The sequence below is a fragment of the Hemitrygon akajei genome, chromosome 4, assembly GCF_048418815.1.
Source record: "Hemitrygon akajei chromosome 4, sHemAka1.3, whole genome shotgun sequence".
Lineage (NCBI taxonomy): Eukaryota > Metazoa > Chordata > Chondrichthyes > Myliobatiformes > Dasyatidae > Hemitrygon > Hemitrygon akajei.
In genome coordinates, this window is record NC_133127.1 from 34,272,856 (window position 1) to 34,298,129 (window position 25,274).

At 45.1% G+C, this 25,274-nt stretch overlaps 1 protein-coding gene across 9 annotated transcripts in view; it reads left to right on the plus strand.

Moving 5' to 3' along the window:
- The window catches only part of LOC140726206 (fibroblast growth factor receptor 3-like), a 271,549-nt gene that overhangs the window by 154,031 nt on the left and 92,244 nt on the right, over nucleotides 1-25,274 (plus strand). For 8 of the 9 annotated variants that reach the window (XM_073042271.1, XM_073042272.1, XM_073042270.1 and 5 more), the window contains one exon: nucleotides 15,379-15,595. In XM_073042271.1, the coding sequence (XP_072898372.1) occupies nucleotides 15,442-15,595 (154 nt within the window). In that variant the 5' untranslated portion in view covers nucleotides 15,379-15,441. Of the gene's footprint in view, nucleotides 1-177; nucleotides 492-15,378; nucleotides 15,596-25,274 lie in introns of those variants that run through there. The other variant, XM_073042273.1, reaches the window with a different exon arrangement.

The window sequence follows — 25,274 nt, forward strand, 5'->3', positions numbered from 1 at the left end:
GTAATGGGAAACGTAGACAGTCATTTGAGGAAGAGGCCAGTTTTCACGATGGCGGCTGTGTAAGTGGAAATTGGGGTTGAGGCAGCTGATCGGACTGGAGGCTGCTGAAGACACTAATGTAAGTGGCGGGACGTTGAGGATCTCGGGAGGGGCACACAAGACGTAGCACACATAGTCTTGTTGTTCTTTGGTATGTTCTCATACATACTTTCCACGAGTGTCATTGCTTGGTGATCAGGAACTGAGCAACCACTAATATTTGTTATCCCTCCTTAGCCTTAGGGTGCTACGTTCAACTGTAACAACCTCACCGACCAGAAGTTAGATCTGCAGTCCCAAACGTTGAGCTCTGTGGCATCTTTAGCGCTCATGTATTTCACACAGAGGGAAAATGTTACAGTTAAACGTTTACTCAATTTCAAGAACAGCTCCTGAGCGCTCATCGCCATTGTGGACTCTTCTCAGATTCACAGCTTGCCACAGACAAGGAGGTGGGTGGGACCTGTTTTAATTTTGCCAAATAGACATATTAATGGGGGAGAATGAACTGTGTACACACACACACACACCCCTTCCTGCTCTCACTGGTCAGCTGCTGCTTAGCCGTCAACAACACCCCTCCCCCCCCACCCCACAACCATAACCATCCCTCCCCACGCCTCGTGTTATCCACAGACTGTTCTCCCATCCGTACCTTTCACAATAGGCGCTTTCCTCTGGTTGTCCGTGCTGCGAAGGTAGCAGATTCACTGAGTCCCCGCATGGTTACGGCCCATGCGAGGTCACTAGGGATTCCATGGTGGGCTGGATTATTTGAAGCCCCCCCCCCCCCCCAACTGCGGGGCCTTTGCCCTCTCCCTGGGCTACTCCTGAGCCTCTGGATCATACCCCTGCAGAATCTACCCTCCGGGCTGCTCTTGGGTCATCAGAAAGTCACCAGAGCAAAGCTGTTCGATGAAGCGTAGATCGCCCTGGACAGCCTCTGGCCGGAGGGTGCAGAGAAGTCCGAAGATTCACTACCTTCTATGACAAAGGAATTTTCATTCTTGCTTCAACAATAAACAGAACCTACTGAGTGACAGAGAGAACCCTTTCTCCATCTGTCTCTACCCAACCTCAGAGCTAAGTCCTTAGCTGTACACATGGACTCTTCAGACAGGAAGGAGAAAACATGGGACACATAGAAAACCTACAGCACAATACAGGCCCTTTGGCCCACAAAGCTGTGCCAAACATGTCCTTACCTAAGAAATTACCTAGGGTTACCCATAGCCCTTTATTTTTCTGAGCTCCATATACCTGTCCAGGAGCCTCTTAAAAGACCCTATCGTATTTGCCTCCACCACTGTTGCCGGCAGCCCATTCCATGCACTCACCACTCTCTGTGTAAAAAAAAACTTACCCCTGACACGGTCCTCCCCCAATTCTGTTCATTATGTACTCACATTTTAGGAAGTGCGCTTTTCTGACAAGGCCACCGATTATTGCCCACCTCTAACTTCCCCAATCCAAACAAAAGTTTGTTTAAGGAGATGGTGGGAAGACTTTAAGACTGTCAGGGGGTGAATGAGATGATACCCAGTCCCTGACCTGATATTGGTATTGGCTTATTGTTGATTGTCACGTGTGCCAAGATAGAACTTTACAACAAAGTACCGGCCCTTCATCCCATCCTTTTAACCTACTCCAAGATCAATGTAACCCTTCCCTCCCTCATAACCCTCCGTTTTTCTATCATCCATGTGCCTACCTAAGAGTTTCTTAAATGTCTGTAATGTATCTACCTTTACCACCACCCCACATGCTCAGCACTCACTGAGCATAAATCTTAGCTCTGACTTCTTCTCCCTCCTATACAGAGAAAAGCTTTTGTTTGCCTAACATCCAAGCAAATCGTGCCACGTATGTACATCACTGTAGTAAGAAAACGTAATGCAGAGCTTGCGTTACCGCTTCACCTATAGAGAAAGTGAGGGTTAACGAAGACCTTATGGGTGGTCCATTTGTTATTTAGCAATACAGCATGGAGTTGGCCTTTCCAGGCACTCAAGCCACGCCACCCCAGCAAGCCAACAACCCCGATTAACCCTAAGTTAATCGCGGGACAATTCTCCACTGACCAAATAACCTACCTGGCATGTCTTTGGACTGTGGGAAGAAATCAGAGCACTTGGAGGAAACCTACACATTCCATGGGAAGGACCTACAGAGACTCCTCACAGAAAGGCACCAGGACTGAACTCCGAGCTCCGGAACGCCCCAAGCTGTAATATCGTTGTGCTAACCACTATGTTACTGAGGTGCCGGTATTTAACCTTCTGGTCAACAGTGAACCCAGGAGGTGGTGGGGGTGGGCTTGGCGGAGGTTGGCAGTACCTTTGCCAAGCGTAAGTGGTAAGACTTTCTCCAGGTGGAAATGGTCACTGCTGCACTTAGTGTGTGAAGGTTATTACCCAGTCATCAGCTGTGCCTGAATGTCCTGTACAAAACAAAGGCGTTTTACTAAGAAGTCATAAGGAAATTGAACATTGTGCAGCTATTGCCAAGGAGTCCAGCTTCAAAGCCTCTGAAAGGAAGGTCATTTACAAAGCAGCTGCAGGTGGTTGTACCAGGCCTGAGTAACTCCCGCAATATTGAGCGTATAGTTAACTTCCTACAACGGCAGACATCTGCGGTAAACACAAGAGATTCTGCAGATGCTGGAAGTTCAGAGTTACACGCACACAGTGCGGAAGGAAGTGAGCAGGTCACACACCATGGCCGAGATGCTTCATCAGGACAAACACGTCTTCTGTTGAGAGGTGACTTTCCCATTTGCATCTCAGGATCTGGTCGCCCGGCAAACAACCAGGTCACTACCACTGAAATGGGTTATCTGAGACACATTATATTGATCTGCTGAAAACTTTACACCAGTAATCAGAAGCTGAGAACCTTCCACTCCCTGTGGCGTGGACAGTCAACACCAGCCACTCAGGATGCGTCGAAGAACGGAGAGAATTTGAGCAGATTGGGACCTTACAGAGGTGTGTAAAACCACAAGCGTCACAGATCGAGTAAATGTGTGCAGTCTTTTTCCCGGGGTTGGGGAATTTAGGACTAGAGGGCATAGCTTTAAGTTGAGAGGGGAGAGATTTAATAGGAACCTGAGGGGCAACCTTTTCACTCTGAAGGTGGTATGCAAGTGGAACGAGTTGCCAGAGTTAGTGGTTGAGATGGGTGTAATAACAATATTTAAAAAGGCAGTTGAACAGACACATCGATAGGAAAGGTTTGGAGGGATATATGCCAAATGCAGACAATTGAGCCCAGATGAGATGCGAACTTTGGTCAGCATGGGCCAGTTGGGCTGAAGGGCCTGTTCCATAACTAAACAGTGCAACATTCTTCTTCCCTGCCAACCGCACACAAATTAAAACCTCAAACACGAGTAAATCTGAAGATGCTGGAGATCCAGAGTAGCACACACAAGATGCTGCAGGAACTCAGCAGGTCAGGCAGCATCTATGGAAAAGAGTTAAACAGTTGACGTTTCAGGTCAAGGCTTTTCATCATGAAGGGTCTCGGCCCGAAACGTCAACCCTGTACTCTTTTCCACAAACTAAAATCTTACATCCTTGTTCAAGACCCTACTGGCTTGATGTCTCTGTTCCCTGTTCTTCCAGGTATGGCTGCACGTTTCCTGAATCGTTCTATTGGCTCACTTGTAATCAGGCCACGTCGAAAGCTCGTCTAGTATCCTATTAACATGAATATAGAACTTTGTGTCCTGTACATCAGGTTACAGTGAACTGCAACACTTTAGCAACAGTTGCTATTGGAACATAGAGCATGTAGGATAAAAAAAATATCAGCTACTCTTAGATTACACATCAGAAAAGAAAGGCATTTAGTCTCAAATAAGCCTATTACAGGAAAGTATAAGGTGTATAACTGAATGAATTGTAGTTGTATAGAAAAATAATGTCTGGACTATACATGTGTCATGGAGAAGCAGTGAAGAGCTAAGCTGTCTCTGCTGATGGTAGTGGGTGAAAGGGGAGTGAGCAACGTTCTCCTCTCCTTCATGGCCCATTCCGTGTTGTAACCAGCAGAGGACTGCCACAGTCTGTTCTGCATTCCTTCATTCCTTCAGAATAAGTAAAGCCCTGAGCTGAGGGGATGTCAGTCAGCCTTTGCCCAGTGGTGGGTATCATATGTCAAGTCCTGGTGCACCAGGAGCCTCCCCGCCCCCCCCCCCCCCCCATCCTGCTAACACGTGCTGTTATCTCAAAGCCTGAGGGGTGAATTTCTAATCTGGCATGCGAGCACCGCTGGTCCTGGTGACGGTTCGTCCTAGGGTGCAGGTTCGTTCACAAGCACAAGCTTTGAAGTGCAAAAGGAGGTTTAAAGAGGAATTTGCTGAAGTAGCCCCTCTGGTGTGAGGACCTGTACAGGCAACCCCCACGTTACGGTGGTTTTCCGTAACACAAAGCTGCCCCCTCGGCACATGTCAAGAAACATGAGTTTTAAAAATATATGTGTTTATTTATTTACCTTTTTTCAGATAATTTCTGTAGGTGTGAATTTTATTCCATCTATCAAAGTTATGGGTAGTGATTTGTGAATTCTGCAAGTGTGAATTTCTGTTACCCAAATGGCTGTAATGCAGGGGTCACCTGTATAAAGCATCATCAACCATGCCTTTATAAAGCAATATTCCAGAAGATTCTGGTGTTCAAGTCTGGCATGGCTCCGCCTTTTTTTTAGTGTCAAACATTGTTTGATGTTCAAAGGCAGAAAACCTTGCCTGAGAGCCAGTTCTTGTGGCAGATGCAATATTTGATTATCCCCCGATATTCTCCCTTCCCACACCTGTAAAATGTCTCACAGTGGAACCAGATTGTTAACACAGCAGAAGATACTATTAGTAATGACCATTTCTCACCTCTGATATGAAATAGTTAGAGCTAGATCTTACCTCAAAGCAAATAAAAATAATTTTTTTTAAAAACTCCACTGGAGACTGCAGGTGCTGGGATCTGGAGCTGGAGGAGCTCAGTGGGTCAGACAGCATCTGTGGAGGGAAATGGATAGTTGACATTTCGGGTCAGAATAACATGGGGGGAGGGGTTGCCAGGTGAAAGGTCATGACCCAAACATTGATTGGCCATTTCTCCATACAGATGCTGGGTTCCTTCAGCAGTTCATGTTTAACTCTAAGTAAACAATCTAGGCTCACTTAAACATCGGCTGGCTTTCCGTCCATGGAGGACACCCACCTTAACTTACACAGTTGACATTCTGGAGGGACAGAAGACATTTAGTGAGTGTCATTTAATATTTAAGAAGTTTCTAGATAAGCACTTGAATTGCCAAAACATAGAAGTCTAAGGACCATGTCCCATGAAATAGGATTAGTGTGAACGTGTAATTGTTGGTTTGCGTTAAATAGCCTGTTTCTTTGCTGTGTGACTATGAGACAAGAGCAGGAAATGGTTGATACCAATTCCCCAAATTACAGCCTAATCAGATCGTCTCAGGTCAGGCTTGAAATCTAACCTGGAACCTGGTTGGGTGGCACAACACTCTCTCCAAAGAGACTTAAAGAAATTCATCCATTAGCTTTTCACTTTGCAGGTAATCAGAACCGGCATGTCTCGTGAAATTTGTTAACTTCCCGGCGGCAGTTCAGTGCAATCTTTAGTTTCTTCCGGTGCTAACTTGGCAAAGGTACTCGGGTCAGGCACGAGAAAACAAACTGCTGGAGGAACTCTCTGGGCCAGTCAGCATCTGTGGAGACAGAGGCGGTGAATGTTCCAGCAGGTTGTTTCTTCGCTCCAGATTACAGCGTCTGCAGCACCTTGTGTCTCTAATAAAGTCAGGTTCCTGATCTGAATCTTAAATAGATCATCTATGACAGCATCTCAGTATGTTACATGACTTTGTCACATTAAACTTTGCTTGTGATACCCAATGAGAGTAAAGGTACAAACTAACAGATAATATAAAAACCACAAGGATTAGCAGAAGAATGAGAGCTGACATTATTGAAATATACAGGGTCTTGAGGGATTGGAAATTTGGATCCTGAGAGAATACTTGTTATCTTAAAACAGCAGACAGACTTTCAACATAGGGGTCAGTCATTTCAACTGAAGATGAGGAAGGTATTTCCTGGCAAAAGGAAACTGAAAAGTTGCTTTGTTTGGCAGAAGAAATGTTTAAATGTATCAAGTTAATCTTTAAGAAAGTCATATTTTAACTAAGTTTGAAAATACGGATTGTTGTGTTTATGAATATCGGTGTGTGCTTCAGAAATACTGCCCTCTGAAATACTGTTCAAAATCTTATTTGAACCTTCACTGGCAAATTTGTTAATTTTAACTTTTATGTTTGCATCCAATGAGTTCAAATGCAGAGATTTATAAAAGTAGTATTTAAGTTCAGTATTCAGTATCAAATTATCCAGGCCAATACAAGGAAGCATCATTTTAAAGTGATTGGAAAAGCATATGGAGGTAGTTACTTTTACATTGTGTGGTGGGTGGGTGGAACGTACTGCCGGGTTGTGGTAGAGGCTGATACTTTGGAACATTTAAGAGGTTCTTAGGCAAATGGATGAGAGAAGATTGGAGGACTGCATTAGATTGATCTGGGTTGAAAGATTGGGATAACATTGCGGGCCAAAGAGCCTGCACCGTGCTGTGTTCTCGGGAAGAGTTATCAGTCTTCGAATTCTCTTGTCTATGGAGGCAGAGTCAGTTTTGAGGCCCCAAATTTATACCTCGTGGGATGTGGGGCAAGGTACTGGAGACATAATCACATCAGTTCCAGTCTTACCGAATGGTGGAGTAGGTTCAAAGGACTGACTCGTGCACCTTACGATTGCATATTGAATCATTAAAGCATTAAAATCCCACTGCAACACTTGAGGAAAAGCATTGCATTTTTGCTCCCTTAATCAAAACTAGATTAGTTACTGATTTATCCACTCATGGAGTTTTCAGAGATGTGTAAATTAACAATGTGCTTGTGCACCAAGTAGCAAGAGAAGGACTAAATTATTTGGGATGTTCTGGAAGCCTTTTATTTTCTTGGCAGAGGGTTTGAGATGTTTTTTGACAGTCTTATCATTTATGTACTTGCACTCCCACTCCTGGGAGCAGCACAGATAGAAAGAACAATACATGAACTGATATTAAATTAGCAAAAGGAAGGATGGAATCTACAATACTCCTGCCAGTTACCTCTTTCTGAATGTGAACATTAGACAGAATGAATAGATAAATGCTAAAATGCATAAATACATGCTTCTTTGTTGAAAGTTGATCATTTATACCTGTGGGATGTGGCAGAATGTTCTCACCAGGTCCTGCAATAATTCCCCTCACTTTCAAACTGTCGGCTGTGCTCCAGAGCAAAAGGGAATAATATTGTAAGCTACACTTTTGAAAATCGACAGATTCAGCCATCTCATCAGCAAAGGAGAATTATCTCACTGAGTTCTTCACAGTTGGGAGAACAGTTGAGTTACAGCTCGAGCTTGCTGGTTTTATGATTGGCACTAAAGCTTACAGTACAACAATGGCCCAGGGTGCAGGGAATCTCCAGCTGCTTCAGTGCACCAGTACAGGGTGGAGGTAGTTGTTACATCTGCATTTACTAGAGCAGGAGCAGGTAGGAGAACAGTGTAAAGCGCTCGTTAAAAAAGCATTGATAATAATCAGTGTGCCACACCTTCACCATGGACATCATTTGAAACAAAATTTAAATAAACATAGCAAACATTCTCATGGACATAAAGATTTGATTGCTATAATGTTCAGTGAACAGAGAACATTAGAATATTACAGCACTGTACAGGCCTTTCGGCCCACAATGTTGTGCCGACCTTTAAACCTACTCTTCAATATAACCCTTCCCTCCTATATATCCCTGCACTTTACTAAACTCCATGGTCCTATCTAATATCTTATTAAACTCCATGGTCCTATCTAATATCTTATTAAACTCCATGGCCCTATCTAATATTTTTCTAAACTCCATAGTGCTGAATCAGAATCAGGTTTAATATTGCGTTGTGAACTTTTGTTGATTGCGGCAGCAGTACATTGCATATGGGTCATGTGCTCTGTGATGGTGGGGTTGATTGTGAACCTTACAAGTTAGCCCTGCCTGTCTTTGTATCAAATGGCTTTCTAACCACTGGAATTCATTGCACTTTTGGCAAGTATGATTCAGTGTTTGAATCGCCCAGGCAAAGGAGGCAGTGGACTAGTGTGGGTGGTGGAACGAGTATAGACAGGTGCGGGAGGTGGTGTGACCTGCTTCTGAGCTGAATCACTCTCTGTCCACGACTATAACTCTGTTCAGTGGAGTTTTTGATATTGAAGCTGTGATTGATGTGGATTCTACTAAGATAAAAACTAAAGGCACGTTTTTAGCCGTAAGATTCCTGCTGGTGTTACCAGCTGATATTCTGACCAGTGAAAATTCCCTTGACAGACCAGTCATAATCTAATTGATCAGGTAGTCTTCTGTTCCTGTAACTAGTATGCCAGGCCTGGGATTGGGAATGATGATGATTTAAAAATGCCTATGCCATGTCATAGCTGAGTCAGATAAGCTCCACATGGAGACTCACACTGGCTAAACTGAGACCTCTCATTGTAAAAGCGTGGTTGGGCAGTGACTCGACAAAATGGATTAACACCTTCCTCAGTCTAGTCCAACGTAAGGAGTGGTCTGCTGGGGTGCTTTGTTAGTGTTTGGAAAATTTGGAGGAAGAGGGAATTGTGGTGGAAAATTCATTAAGGAGTAGTCCAATTCTAGTGAACAAGAAGTTTAAAATCAAGATAGCTCTGCAAAGTAGTTATTACATTGTGGAACTTCAAATGAATGCTTTGATAACAACATTTGACCTAGTTACACAAGTAAATACTATGAAAGGTGTAAATCCCATACTTAATTCCCAGTGCAGACAGATAAGGCAGTGTCATCACATTAGTTCTCTTCATGATCGTTGTCACTCCAATATCAACCTTTACCACAAATAAACTCCCTGCTGGAATGAAGATAATCTGTAATCCAAGCAGAACACTGTTCAGTATTCACCATCCTTCTAGAAAAACAAAGTCAGATCAACTCTGGCCATCACGGGGCAGATTTGCTTGCAGTTGTGCATACTTGGAGGCCGAGCTCCAGACCATGAAAGACAATGGTCTTTCTTCAATCTGTTTTGCTGTCACTCAGTCCTCTGATTATCATGATTCATGGTGGGATCGTAATCAACAGGAATCATTTCCCACATCCTGGAATGGGACAGGCCACAATTCCCATAAAAAAAAAAGAGGACAGGACCTTCACTGTAAAACAGAAGATCTCAGAAGTAGCTCGACATCAATGTGCCAAACCGTCATCATGAACATTATTTAAAACAAAACTAAATCTGTAAAAGGAGAAAATGTGATTCAGTATCTTCCAGTGTAATTGATCATGAAACTTTCAGACTCCATACCATGCTCGCTAGATACGTGAAAGCTCACTTTATTTTTCAAAGAGCCAGCTGTTCACAATTTCCCATCGGAGCAAACATTTTCGATAATCCTACAACAGGAGACTGGCGGCAGTCTCTCCCTACCTACCCTCCCTCCAAACTGCTGCCCCGCGCACCATCACCCTTAAGCGGGATTCCCACAAGTTCGTGTGCAGGCATTTGTCTCTGACGAGAGAAACCTGGATGGGAGCCCAGGCCAGGGATGGTAATGTAAAGAGTCTTACAGCCCATTGTGCGTTCAGCAGCGGTGTAAGGCAACTCTTTTCAATTGTCGTTGGTGGTACTGACCCCCTGGTCCATGGTACTTTGACTCAGAGAGTGAATACCCCACAACCTGCCCCTGCCCAATGTTACTTCTAATTTGTAATGACCAATGTGCCCAAAAATCTTGAGCTGTGCAATTTTTCCCTAGTGACAACAACATATGCGCGCTGAATTTTTAAGTGGAAGTAAACCTGAAGCTATTCTCAGGATAATAAACCCACCAAGTCCCGTGTTTATTGTTTAAAGGAAATAAATAATACACATTGCTGTGTCTTATTTCTCCCATACTATACACAGCATGTAATAATATCAGACTTTTCACATGTTATTAACATGCCAGCGAGGTAGAAAGTGACAGCCTTTTGTGCACTGTTTAAATTTCTTTGTGCACTAGTAGCAAAAGGTGTGTGCACGCACACCTTAGGGGAGCATTGCCCCTGCCCCAAGTCTGGCTAAGCCTCACTGAGACGCAACTCAAAGAACTGCAGTGGAAATAGATGAGTTTTAAATTGTATGGACATACAGTGCGGAATAGGCCCTTCAAGTCGCGTCACTCAGCAATCCCGGATTTTATCCGAGCCTAATCACGGGACAATTTACAATGACCAATTAGCCTACCAACCGGTACGTCTTTGGACTGTTGGAGGAAACTAGAACACCCGGAGAACGTACAAAGAGCAGGCGGGTATTGAACCTGGGTCACTGGTACTGTAAAGTGCTAACCACTGTGCCACCCCACTGAGCTGATTTTAATTCACAGGGACTGCTCCCAGAAGGAAAAGGGAGATAGGTTTTAAAGCACTTGTGGGGACAATAAGAAGGGATTAATTAGTGCGGGGTTAGTGTAAGTGGGTGCTTGTGGGTTAGCAGAGACCCAGTGGGCTGAAGGGCCTGTTTTTGTACTCCCAGAGAATAAGGCCAAACAGCTGAAGATAAAGAGTACACTGTGTTGACAATGCACACAAAATGCAATATCAGTGGAAGAAAGTGAAGAGTCAGTATATCAGACAGAGACCCTTCATCAGTCCTGTGTTTTTTAAAAATTTTTTTTAAAGTAAATATAAAATAAAAATAATGAAATTAAAATAAAATCCCTTTATCATTTTGTGTGTGTTGTTTAGATGCACTGGATGGGGTTGCCAGTAGCCAAGGGTCAGCATAACAGAAGGGCAGAAGGGCCTTACTACGCTGTTCTATGTTCTAAAGCTTTTTAAACACAGCACTAGGATTGCACCACAGGAGCTGGGCTGTGAATAAGGGAGTGTGCAAGTGTTTAACAATAAGTGTTTGAAAGGAAGTTGGAACAGACTGGACTTTACTGTGACTGCTTACATGAAGGATGAATGACATGGACGGATTAGATTTTAGAACACAGAGCATTACAGGCCCTTCAGCCCACAATGTTGTGCTGACCTTTTAACCTACTCTGAGATCAAGCTAAACCTTCCCTCCTGGATTGCCCATCGTTTCCAGCATCCATGTGCCTAGATAAGACTTCGTATATGTCTACACAGTATTTGCCTCTATCGTTACTGCAGGTGGTGCGTTCCACGCACTAATCACTGTGTAAATGACATTTCCCCCCCCCCCCACCCCCCCTTATATTTTGCCTTGTATCCCTTTTCCATGATCTTCTGTTTTAAGTGAACATGGGTGGAAGATGAAATGCAGTTCCCATGTGCTGGGATTCCTTCTCAATCTGCTTTAAGGAAAGCAGCACTGAGTGAACTCTTCCTCTATTTCCAACCCCCGGGTCTGATCACAAGCTACCTGCTCTTTGAGGAGGTGTTGTGCCATGCAAGTACGCCATCTACAGCGTGGGAAGAGGGTCTTCAGCTCACCGACTCTTTGCTGATTGTCAGCGGCCATTTACATTTTTGTTTGAGAAGAAGAGGCCGTCTTTCAGGACGTGTATGGAAGCTCCCGAGGTGGAGAGTTCAAGACCCTGCCCTTCCCATCTTCCCCATTAGGGACTATGAAAATGAATTGGAATAAGTGAGTGAAAATTTTTTTTAAAAGCTGCAGGTGCAGGAAAGCTGAAATGACAATGGAAAACGCTGGAAAGACTCAGCAAATCTGGCAGCCTCTGGGAAGAGAAGCAGCGTTAACAATTGATGTGCAAATCTCCTGAATCTTGTTATCCTGCAACATTAATCTCACTCTGTTAAAATAAAAATCTGTGTTTTCATGCTTCCTCCCAAAGAGGATAGCCTCACAGAGTCCCTCTTTGTACTCCGTTTACCAGCTTCCTACCCACTCACTCAGCCAATCTACCTGTATGGGGAGAAGGCAGGAGAATGGGGTTTAGAGGGAAAGTAAATCAGCTATGATGGAATGCTGGCAGAATGGCCTAATCCTGCTCCTGTGTCTTATGGTCTTATTTCTGCTGACCACATGTCCTTCTCACAGTTTACTAACCAACCTGTCATTGTATAATCTTGTAAATTTAGCTGCGGTGTATTTCATCCTGTCACTGAAGTCATCAGCATAGATGATAAATAATTAAGGTCCCAGCAGTGATCCCTGTTGACCACCACCCCCCCCCCCCCAATAAGTTATTGAAGTTATTGATTGCCAATCCCAAATTGATCTATTTTCCTTAACTCCATTTTTCTTTTCATTATCCACTCCTCTGTCCAGGCAAATATATTGTCCTGCATTACACACTCAGATGTTGTATAGCATCCTTTCATGTGAGACTTTTTCAAACATCTTTTGGATAGCCAAACGATTTCAGCCTACTGGTTCCATTTTATCCAGCCTGTGTGTTAGATCTTCAGAGAACCCCAGAAAATTTCCCTTTTGGAAAACCATGTCGACATCGCTTCATTGCCACATGATTTTCTAACTGACCTGCTTTTATCTCCTTAATAATGGGTTCCTGCATCTTCCCAGTGACAATTCTGGGCTGATGGCCCACCATTTCCTGGTTTCTGTCTCCTGCCTCCTTTTGAACGCTAGTGTTACAGTTGCAGCTTTCCAGTCATCTGGGACCTCTCCAGAGTCCAGTGAATTTTGGTAGATTACAACCAATGCATTTGCAGTCACTACGGCTGTTCGCTTTTCCTTTTTCCTTGTACTCACAGAAGTTCAAGTTCTAACGTGTCCAAAATCACTTGCCTTAAATCTCAGCTATTGTGTGGTGTTTTAAGATCACAGGCTTTGCATTGTACATTTTTAATTCAATATTCCAAGCAAATTTTATTATTAGAGTACATATATGTCACCACATACAACCCTGAGATTCATTTTCCTGTGGGCATACTCAGCAAATCTATAGAATAGTAACTGTAAACAGGATCAGTGAAAGATCAAGTAGTGTGCAGAAGACAATAAATTGTGCAAATGCAAATATAAATAAATAGCAATAAATAACGAGAACATGAAATAACAAGATAAAAAGTCCTTAAAGTGAGATTATTGTTTGTGTGAACATCTCAATGGATGGCCAAGTGAGTGTAGTTATCCCATTTCATTCCAAGCCTGATGTTTGAGGGGTAGGAACTGTTAACTTCAAGCCTAAGATGAGCTGCCTGGAACCTGCTTTGAGGACAACGGGTGAAATAATAGAGATGATTACATTTCAGAAAGCTTGATATTGAGAATCTGTTTCCTCTGAGTTGGGGGGAGGGTCGCCAAACAAGAGGCACAGCTTTAAAAACGTGAAATCAGGGGACATCTTTCCACATAAGGAGAGGTTGGAATCTGAAACTTGCTTCCGAGGTGTTATAGACTTCTATTAGATAGAGATGGCAAGGGTTAGATTTGATTAAATTAGAGTTATTCGTGTGTGTTTTGTTGGTGTGTAGATTTTCATTGATTCTAATGTATTTGTTCTACTGTGAATGCCCTCAAGAAAATGAATCTCAGGGCAGCGTATAGTGACGTATACGTACTCTGATAATAAATTTATTTTGAACTTTGAGATTAGCTTTATTTGTCACATAAACATCGAAACACACAGTAAAGGGTGTCATTTGTGTCAGTCTAAGGATGTGCTGGGGGCAGCCCAAAGAGTCGTCATGCTTCCCGTGACAATGTAGAATGCTCACCACTGACTGACCCTATCCCCTACGTCATTGGGATGTGGGAGTTATAAAGCAATGAAGGAGAGGTGACATTGAGGTTCAGATGAGGCCTGTGTCTGTATTGCCCTGATTTCATTGTAAAAGGAAATCTCAACTGTAGTCACTTTTAGACGTCATTTACGTTAGTCACTTGTTGTCAGTAGTACACTGAATCGTGTGAGGTACTGAATAAGTCGCTTTCTCTTCCTATCTGTGCCCATTTATCTGATTGTAACATGAAAAAACCGGGATAATTAGTCTGGGAAACCCCACACACCTCTGAGAATGGAGGAGGGAAGACAATCCTTTGGCAGCTGGTTCCAGGAGGAGAGCACGTTTCCTTGCTGGTAGTGAAACCCCTCACAGTGGTTTCTCATTGTGGATCTTACGCCGTTCTGTGATCTCGGCTAAATACTCTCACAGCAAGCTGTTGACAGGCGCTTTCTGTGCTGTACTTCCTCACTAATGGCTCCAGAAGAGCAAGGGCCGGCTATTTACGCTCACCTCCTGAGTGACGTTAGAGCAGAGCCAGCCCAGCGGTGACTGGAAGAGCCACTACTTGGCGGTAACGGAGGCCCAGCCTCGGTCCTGATCGCGAGTGCGGTCTGCCTGCTGTCTGTACCATCTCCTCGTGACCGTGTGGACCTCGTTTCCCAGCCGCTCTACTTCCCCTTCACATTGCAGAGATGTACCAGTCTGTTGGCCACTGACAATTGCCCTTAGTGTGTAGGTGAGTGTCAGAGCCTTGGGGAAGCTGATGAATATGTGCAGAGAATTAAATTGGGATTAACGTAGGATTAGCATAGAGTGCTTGATGATCTGACCCTCTTCATCTCTGAGAAGGTAAGTGTAGACCAGAAAATACAGAAGCAGAATTAGGTCATTCGCCCCATTCTGTCCACTCCGCCATTCAATTAGGGCTGATTTTTTTCTCTCTCGTATTTATGTATTTATCTCTCAGTCTATTTATCTCATAATTTGTTTGCTTGTTTATGTATTTATTTAAAGACACAGCTCAGAACAGGCCCAGCAGCTCGCCTGTTTAATCTAATCACAGGACAATTTACCATGGCCATTTACCATGGCCAAATGAACCTACTAACTGGTACATCTTTGGACTGTGGGAGGAAACTCGTGCACTGCCAGGGAGAACGTACAAACTGCTTACAGATGGTGCCGGAAATGAACATCGAACTCTGATGCTCCGAGCTGTAATGGCGTCACTATGCTGTTTCGCCAAGGCGCCTGCCTAATCTCTCTCTTCTCCCTCTAACCTTTCACCCCCCCCCTTATCAATTGAAAACCTCTAAATCTCTGCCTTAACTACACCCATTGACAAGGCCCACACCGCCATCCATGGCAACAGACTCTACGGGCTGACTGCCATACTCTGGCTGAAGGGTTTCTGTGGAAGTTGGGCGGAGCCAGTGTTTCTAGGCCGTGCTCACCTGGCTCAATGTTGTGTGGATCTTGTTCGCAAGCTGATTTCTCCTTTTCTTTCTCCTTCAGCGCACGGAGCAACAGCGGCCGGCAGCACCAGCAGAGCCCCATGCCTGTGAGGGGCACGCACCGATGATGTCCAAGGCTGGGCAGGGCGGCAGCACTGGAGGAATGGGCGCCCTGTGGTATCTGCTGTGCGTCTGTCTAGTCAACGCCTCTGGCATCCCAGCAGCCAGACTCCGCATCTCAGACCCCGAAGCAAAGACCAGCACACGCTCCCCCCCACGTAAGCACCTCAATGGATTTCTTTATTTTTTTTATAAGTTGTTGGTACAATCTGCTCCTATGTCTTATGGTCTTATATTCGGAGAGGAAGGGTACGAGGAATCAGTGAATATATGTTGTTTGTACAGTTTCTGGCTCAAGCCCTCTTCCTTCCCAGTTCTTGACCCGAAACATTCACAGTTTATTCCCCTCCATAGACCAAGCACTAACTTGATTTGCCATATGCATTTACAAATACTAGGAAATTTCTGTGGTGTGTTGGCATGATGTGCAACAAAAACAACTTTCAGCAATTATAAAGAATAAAGAATGAAATAACAACAAAGTTGGAGATTGAGGTGCGGATATTGAATAAAATGTGCGCAAGTACCAGTATGTGACAGGGTAATAAGTAGAGAGGAGTGCAGGGGGCCCAACTGCCTGAGGGAAGATGCTGACTGACTTGCTGATTTCCTAAAGCACCTCGTGCGCATTGCTCAGGATTTCCGGCAGCTGCGGAATCTCTTGTGTTTATATATTGCTCTTCATTGTATGTTTGAATCCTGCGTTCGTTCACTCTTCCTTTTAAGTGATCGATGTGAGGACCTGAGCGTTGCAGACAATTGCTGCTCTTCAGAAAGTGGACGGAAGCTCGCTCTTGTTGAGCTCTGTGCTGAAGATCTTCCCTCAGCGAGTCAGGTCTGCTGTTCCAGACTGATGCTTCACATAGGAGCCCACCTTCTGCAATGTGTCTCTGAAGTTCCAGTATAGCGTAGTTCTGGGTGCTAGTTGTTACTTAGGATGCCAGTGCTTGCCGCCTCCCATTCTTTGTAAAACTCAGCTTATGCCCCAACATGCACATTAAAATCCAAGCAACTAGATCTTTCCCTGTGATCTCCCCCAATCCCACAGTGTTCTGTGGTTTCTTCCCATCCTAGTCTTTCATGCTTTCCTATTTTAATCTCTCCAGCATTGCCAACCAGTTCTTCAGCTGAGAAAGGTCCCCATTCTGGAATCCTGGATAATCCTTTCTCTCCTTCTTTAAGGTATTTCTTAAACATCCCGCCCCCCCCTTCTCTTTGGCTAAAAGTATGGTCAGCTGAACTAATCTCTCCGTACATGGCCCGATTTCACATTTTGTTTATTATTCCCATGAAGCATCACAAAATGTTTTCGTTGTGTTAACAGCAGGAAGCTGTCATTATTGCAAATAAATTCAGTATTATTTATAGCTTTTTTGTTATCTTGGCTGAGTAAATCTTTCTGGAATTTCAATCTGACCATCAACAATTTGATTCCTATTGGAAAAGGAAAGTGGACAGTTTTAAAAATAGACTGTAATCTGCTTTATAAATCTGATCAACTAATCTGTGTAGTTAATATCCACAGCTTGCATCCTGATGTCTGAAAGTGAAAAGCAGTTTGTTACATAATCTGTTTAATACACTATTGTCTTGCTACAAAGTCACTGACTCGTTCACCTTCTCACTTCCTCAGTCATTCACATACTAATTTTTTCATTCATCTATGCTATCACTCAATCATTCACTCCTGGATGTGCTCACCATTTTACTTTTGGACCTAATCTGTCCATCGTTATTTGCCACCTGTAAATTTGTTGGTCATACAACTACTGGCAGAATTTCAGATGGTGACGAGAAGGCGTACAGGAGCGAGACACATCAGCTGGTTGAGTGATGCTGCAGCAACAACCTTGCACTCAGCGTCAGTAAGACTAAGGAAGTGATTGTGGATTTCAGAAAGGCAAGACAAGGGAACACGTGCCAATCCTGTAGAGGGATCAGAAGTGGAGAGAGTGAGCAATTCCAAGTTCCTGACTGTCAGGACCTCTGAGGATCCAACGTTTCGATGCAACTATAAAAAAGGCAAGACAGTGGCTGTATTTCATTAGGAGTTTGTGGAGATGTGGTATGTCACCAAAGATACTTGTAAATTTCTGCAGATGTACCATGGCAGAAATTCTAACTTGGCTGCATTACTGTCTGGTATGGGGGGTTGGGGCTACTGCACAGGATCGAAGTAAGTTGCAGAGAGTTGTAAAATTAGTCAGCTCCATTGTGGGCACTAGCCTCCATAGTATCCAAGACATCTTCAAGGAGTAGTGTCCCAAAAAGGCGGTGTCCATCATTAAGGACCGTCATCACCCAGGACATGGCCTCTGCTCATCAGAAAGGAGGTACAGGGCACACACAACGATTCAGAAGCAGCTTCTTCCCCTCTGCCATCCGATTTCTGTTCTACCTTCCTTTCACTGTTGCTCTTGCTTCTTCTTCCCTCAACTTGTGCACGTACTGTTACCTGTTTGTCTGCGTTGTAATCCATTCCTCCAACTCCCCTCCACAACCCTTCAAGCCTGCTGCAAATGCCAAATGCAGTTCACCCAGCTCGTTGCTAACTTCCTGCAGGAGGCGAAGGAGGCAAGAGAGATGGTAGTGTCTGAATCATCTTTGTGTTGAGCTGAGGTGTTCAGTAGTGCCAAGAACTAAAGTTGTCCCCATTTTCTCGAGCTGCCTTTCCCTCCTCTGTGTACCCTCAGCTTTACTTAACACCATAACTCAGTGTTTGGGTTGTTTTATTTTTGTACGGAAGAAAGCTGCAGTAAAATATATATTCTAAACGTAACTCAACACTGCTCATTTTGTGCAGTTAAATGGGCTGATTTAGGTTGCTCCCGAGCAGCCTCTGATGAATTTGCTGGAGCTGGAAATAAAGCCTCTGCTGATTAGGACTGGAGCCTTGGTTTCTCCCCCCAAGAGCTCCGCAGTCCTTTTGCTCAATGTAAACGGATTGTGCTGCCTGCAGACTGTGGCTGAGGTTTCTAATGTGTGGGAAGGAGTTCCTCTCGAGGGAGCCTTTGCCACAGACATACGCAGACACACACTCGCACACGCCACACCGCACATAAAGCTCACAACGTGGACTTAAGGGTCCGCCTACTTCTACAAGTGAGTGCGGCTTTGTGCTTGCTTAGGGTCTCGTCCATAAAACCCTCATTGAGCCAAAGATTGGTTCTGGAGCTGTAGTTTTCTTTGGAGACCAGAGGACAGACAGAACCTAACTGGAACTGGGGTGGGGTGGTGGGTTAATAATTTGCCAGTATGAAGGTCTGTTCAGGGTTACGGGGTACAAAAGGTAATAAGGTACTGACTTTGGTCTGAATGGAGTCCAAGGCCCAGACACAGGACTTCGCATTCACTCACAAGGGCGTAGTCTTGCTCCGGCTGCAGGAAGCTGTGGGGGATTCAGCCCAGATGAGGCCCCCACACCTTGGACTCAACTCAGGCCCAAGGCAGCATCACCTGCTGAGCGGAGGTAGCGACATACGATGAAGTTGGAACAGATCCGTAGTTTCGAAGTGGGGAGGATCCGTCGTGGTCTGTAACCACCCTTCCTGGCACTTCCCCCTTTTGAACCACGGCCAGCTCTGCTGAAATGAAGGGTGCAGAGCGGCCCATTAGAGTGACAGGCTGAAGAGGTGCCCACTTGGCAAGGCTGCAACACACAGCTGCATTCGCGCTCATCTACAGCAAGAACATGCAGTGGACAAAGCTAAGTGATCCCACAACCAGTGGACCGGATCAAAGCTCTTCATTCCTGCCACATCCAACTGGAGTTGGTCCCGGAGAGCTAATTGGAGACGGCGGCTCCAGAAACATCCCCAGCCTCAGCATTGGTGGGGCCCAGTAGGTGCCTGCTGAACACCGGGCTAAAACATACGCAGCCATCCTGAAGGGGTTTCTCCATCCCAGCCCCTGTACCTACTTCAGCCAACACTATTTGTCCATTTGGCATGAGTACAGAAGCACTAGATACTTTCCTCAGAGTGAAAGCCAGAAAAGTCCAAAACCAGCTGGGCCTTCAGCCAAGCTGTTCCCGTTCAGATGAGACACCAGGTTCTGGCTGATGACGTGGGAGATTGCTGAGCCATGTCTCATACTGTCCCCGTAAACTGCTATCTATCTCAGTCATCAGCCATGCCATCAAACGGCACTTACTCGCCAATAAATTACTCATCAAAACTCTAGACTAGGTTCTTTATTTATTTAGAGATACAACACGGTAACAGGCCCCTCCGGCCCAAAGAGTCTGTGCCACCCAAGACACCCATGTGACAATTAATCTACTGACCTGTACGTCTTTGGAGCGTGGGAGGAAACTGGAACGCCCAGAGGAAAGAATGTACAAATTCCTCACAGATAGCGGCGGGAATTGAACCCAGGTCGCTGGCTCTGTCACAGCACTACACTAACCACTACGCTACTCTGCTGCCCCCTACCCTCTCTGCTACCAGGCCTCTCCTGTCTAGATTCTGTCAGAGCCCAGAATGGCCCGCGTTCTGTCGGGATGGTGCACCTGCAAAGCTTGCGACCGCCTGGACCAAACAGGTCCAGCAGAGTGGGGTGTGAAGGTGCCCTAATAAATCAGAAATCAGTGGTCCTCAAGGTGAAAACACGGGTGGCCGGAGGTATGCCCCTTACAAAGGAAGATGATTGTGGCTATTAGGGCATCAGCCATCTTAGCCTTAAGATTTGGCTGAAGTAGCTCCTCAAGAAATCGTCTTGAGCTCAGCCATATTCAAGTGTTTCATTAATGACCCTCAGACTAGGCTAGGCATGGGTTAGTTCCTGATGATTGTAGTAAACTGCTTCCTGTTGGCAGTTCCTGAGCCCCTCCATTCAGTTGTCCTTACAGCAAAGAATATTGGGAAGAGATTTGAGGGAGGTGTATGGGGTCATGATTGGCTTAGATAGAGGGAAACTGTTCCCATAAATCACCGAATCAGAACCACGATGGCTGAGCAGTAGCTAAGTTACTCTGAAATAACCAGACCTGTAATGCTGAGATTCGAGTTCAAATCCCATCATGGCATCTGTAGAAATTAAACTCAGTTAATTATCTGGAATTCATTAAAAACACAGCTAACTTAATGATGACCATGAAACCACCAGATTGTTAGGCATTTATGCTGTTCTTAAGAAGACTGGGAGATTATTTGAAATATCCTGATGGGCCATGACAAGGTGAATATGGAAAGGACTTTTCTGAGAAAATCTAAGACTATGGTCATTGTTTAAAACAGGATTGGTTGTCTCTTTATGACAGCAGTTAGGCTTTTTTTTACTCTAGAGTCATGAGTCTGTAGGACTCTCTTCTTCAAAGAGTGGTGGATGCAGAATTTTTAAGATAGTGGTTAGAAGATTCCTGATAATGAAGGGTGTAAAGGGTTATCAGGAGTAAAGAGGAGTGCGGAGTTAAGATTATGATCAAATCAGCCATGACAGAGCAAGTTTGAGGGGCCGAGTGGCGTAAAGTGATTGCGCTAACCGCTATGCTATTGTGCCACTTGTTTCCCATTATGCGCTAAAAGCAGTGGGGTAGTGTTCATGGGTTCAATGTCTGTTCGGAAATCGGATGGCAGAGGGGAAGAAGCTGTTCATGAATCATTGAGTGTGTGCCTTCATGCTCCTCCCGTACCTCCTCCCTGATGAGAAGAAGGCATGTTCTGGGTGATGGGGGTCCTTTTTTTAAGCATCTCTGCTTGAAGATACCCTGGGTGCTATGGAGTCCTGGTTCTTCAACTTTAAAATTCTCAGTCCCGTGCTTATATTCCCTCTTATAGTTCACTTTTTTTTAATCTAGGGTAACCTCAAACAGATGTGCTGTGTCCTAACACCAATCTGTAACTCTTGCATATCCTGTTACTCCACATGGCACTCTCCCAACCAACAACACTCCCGGCACTCTCCCAACCAACAACACTCCCTTCTCCTATCTTCCAAACTTTAACAATCTATTTTCCACCTGGACTCTGGAATATTCTCCTTCATCTTCTCTACCCATGCTGTTCCCCCTTAGAGTCAACTGTTTTGCCTAAACTTTTGGTACCCCCCCCCCCCCCCAACTTCCGCCCATCCCCCGTTCCAGGTTTCATCATTCATCTGTGTCTGATTAGGCCTCGCGAGACACTTCCCTACATTAAACAAGCTGTTGTTGTCCCTGCTTGATAATTAAAAACAAACTATTGTAACCTGAGCAAAAACGTCTTTTTTTGGCTTAATACAAAGTTAGCTGACCCCAAGCTGTTATGGATTAAACTGATTACAGCTGTTGTGGTCATCCAGATGGGTGGTAGGGTAGCTCCAGCTGCAAAGCTCAGGCATCAGTAATTGTGGTTGGGTGCAGCTAACGCAGCTGTTAGGGAATGTGGTGACGCACATTGTGAAGGGGGAATGACCGGTCATCAGTGATGGACCCAGGTGCTCTCAGATGAGACAGTTCCAGATGTTACGGAAGAAGCCTGCGCCCAGCTGGTCAACTCAGCTGCCATAAGATAAGGTGACCTGAACTGCTGGAGGATGAGGTAACTGCAGATGTTGTAGGATTAAGGAACTTGCTTCCAGGTGTAAGTGAAAGGCAGCCCTCCAGAGGAAGGGGGAATGGTGCATCGTGGGTATATTTAAAGCGGAGGTTGATAGGTTCTTTATTCGGCAGGGCGTCAACAGTTATGGGGAGATGGCAGGAGAATGGGGTTGAGAGTGAAAATAAATCAGCCATGATTGAATGGCAGAGCAGATCTGATGGGCCAAATGGCCTCATTTTCTCCTATGTCTTACGGACATCATCCCTCCATCACATATCTGATTGACTACAGCTTTGCAAACTCTAAGCCTGCAGATACGTTGTTCACAGAGAGTTGTAAGACAGAATGCAGTGTCTGTGAAGGCTCAGAGGAAGCGGGGTCATCGTCAGTTGACATGTCTTTGCCTCCTCTGCTGAAATCCCAACTGGGCCTGCCAAGTCATCAGAATCAGGTTTATGTGATGTGAAATTTGTTAACTTAGCAGCAGCAGTTCAATGCAATACATAATCGAGCAGAGTGAGAGAGAAAAAATAAAACATTAATAAACAGGCTTCCCTTTGTCCACCATCAACTCTGCTCTCAAACGCATCTCTGCCATTTCCCGCACATCTGCCCTCACCCCATCCACCCGCCACCCCACTCGGGATAGGGTTCCCCTTGTCCTTACCTACCACCCCACCAGCCTCCAGGTCCAACATATAATTCTCCGTAACTTCCGCCACCTCCAACGGGATCCCACTACCAAACACATTTTTCCCTCCCCTCCCCCCTTCTGCTTTTCGCAGGGATCGCTCCCTACGCGACTCCCTTGTCCACTCGTCCCCCCCCCATCCCTTCCCACCGATCTCCCTCCTGGCACTTATCCTTGTAAACGGAACAAGTGCTACACCTGCCCTTACACTTCCTTCCTCACCACCATTCAGGGCCCCAGACAGTCCTTCCAGGTGAGGCAACACTTCACCTGTGAGTCGGCTGGTGTGGTATACTGCGTCCGGTGCTCCCGGTGTGGCCTTTTATATATTGGCGAGACCAGACGCAGACTGGGAGACCGTTTCGCTGAACACCTACGCTCGGTCCACCAGAGAAAGCAGGATCTCCCAGTGGCCACACATTTTAATTCCACGTCCCATTCCCATTCTGATAGGTCTATCCATGGCCTCCTCTATTGTCAAAATGAATCCAAACTCAGGTTGGAGGAACAACACCTTATATACCGGCTGGGTAGCCTCCAACCTGATGGCATGAACATTGACTTCTCTAACTTCCGTTAATGCCCCTCCTCCCCTTCTTTCCCCATCCCTGACATATTTAGTTGTTTGCCTGTTCTCCATCTCCCTCTGGTGCTCCCCTCCTCCTTTCTTTCTCCTGACGCCTCCTGTCCCATGATCCTTTCCCTTCTCCAGCTCTGTATCACTTTTGCCAATCACCTTTCCAGCTCTTAGCTTCATCCCTCCCCCTCCGGTCTTCTCCTATCATTTCACATTTCCCCCTCCCCCCCTCTACTTTCAAATCTCTTACTATCTTTCCTTTTGGTTAGTCCTGACGAAGGGTCTCGGCCCGAAACGTCGACATCGCTTCTCCCTATAGATGCTGCCTAGCCTGCTGTGTTCTACCAGCATTTTGTGTGTGTTGTTTGAATTTCCAGCATCTGCAGATTTCCTCGTGTTTGCAGGTAAATCAATTATGTATATTGAATAGATTATTTAAAAAATGTGCAGAAACAGAAATACAGCACTGTATATTAAAAAGAGGGAGGGTAGTGTCAGTTCAATGCCCATTTAGGAATCAGATGGCAGAGGGGAAAAAGCTGTTCCTGAATCACTGAGTGTGTGCCTTCAGGCTTCTGTACCTCCTACCTGATGGTAACAGTGAGAAAAGGACAAGTTCTGGGTGCTGGAGGACTTTAATAATGGGTGCTGCCTTTCTGAGACACCACTTCCTAAAGATGTCCTGGATACTTTGTAGGCTAATTTACAACTTTCTGCAGCTCCTTTTGGTCCTGTGCAGTAGCCCCCCCTCCCCATACCAGACAGTGATGCAGCCTGTCAGAATGCTCTCCGCAGTACATCTATAGAAGTTTTTGAGTGTATTTGTTGACATGCCAAATCTCTTCAAACTCCTAATAAAGTATAGCCGCTGTCTTGCCTTCTTTATGACTACAGTTTAGATCCTCAGAGATCCTGACACCCAGGAACTTGAAGCTGCTCACTCTCTCCACTTCTCATCCCTCTATGAGGATTAGTATGTTCTCCTTCGTCTTACCCTTCCTGAAGTCCACAATCAGCTCTTCAGTCTTACTGACGTTGAGTGCCAGGTTGTTGCTGCGGCACCGTTCCACTGGTTGGCATATCTCACTCTGTACGCCCTCTAATCACCACCTGAGATTCTACCAACAATGGTTGTATCGTCTGCAAATTTGTAGATGGCATTTGAGCTATGCCGAGCCACAGTCATGTGTATATAGAGAGTGGAGCAGAGGGCTAAGCACACATCCCTGAGGTGCAGCAGTGTTGATCGTCAGTAAAGAGAATAGTTATCACCAATCTGCACAGACTGTTATCTTCTGGTTAGGAAGTTGAGGATCCAATTACAGAGGGAGGTACCGAAGCCCAGTTTCTGCAACTTCTCAATTAGGATGGTGGGAATGATGGTATTAAATGCTGAGCTATAGTCGATGAACAGCAGCCTGACGTAGGTGTTTATGTTGTCTAGGTGGTCTAAAGCCGTGTGAAGAGCCATGGAGATTGTGTCTGCTGGTGACCTATTGTGACGATAGGCAAATTGCAATGGGTCCAGGTCCTTGCTGAGGCTGGAGTTCAGACTAGTCATGAGCAACTCTCAAAGCATTTCATCACTGTAGATAATCGTTAAGGCAGTCCACATTCTTTGGCACTGGTATAATTGTTGCCTTTTTAAAGCAAGTGGGAACTTCTGCCCATAGCAGTGAGAGGTTGAAAATGTCCTTGAACAAAGCCTGCAGTAACTAAGGGCCACCAGTGGAGTCACCACTGAGGCGTCTACTTAATGAGTATCCCAGTAACTGAACGCAGGGAGAAACACTCCGTGTCAGTTTAAACACACTCTGTAGATTTTGGAAAGTTTTCAAGCAGCTTGCAGTCAGTCCCAACATTTTGCACTCAGGTTCCCTGATGTCTGCAAAACGCCCCTTTAAATTGAAAATAAGTATTTCACCAAAGCGTATCCAGTTCAAATGAAACTGTTCCTTGATGGTTGTAGTTCAGAGCTTTAATCTCCAATTTATACCGGCACAGGCAGAAATGAGTATTGCACGAATGCTGTCACATTGCCTGACAGTCTC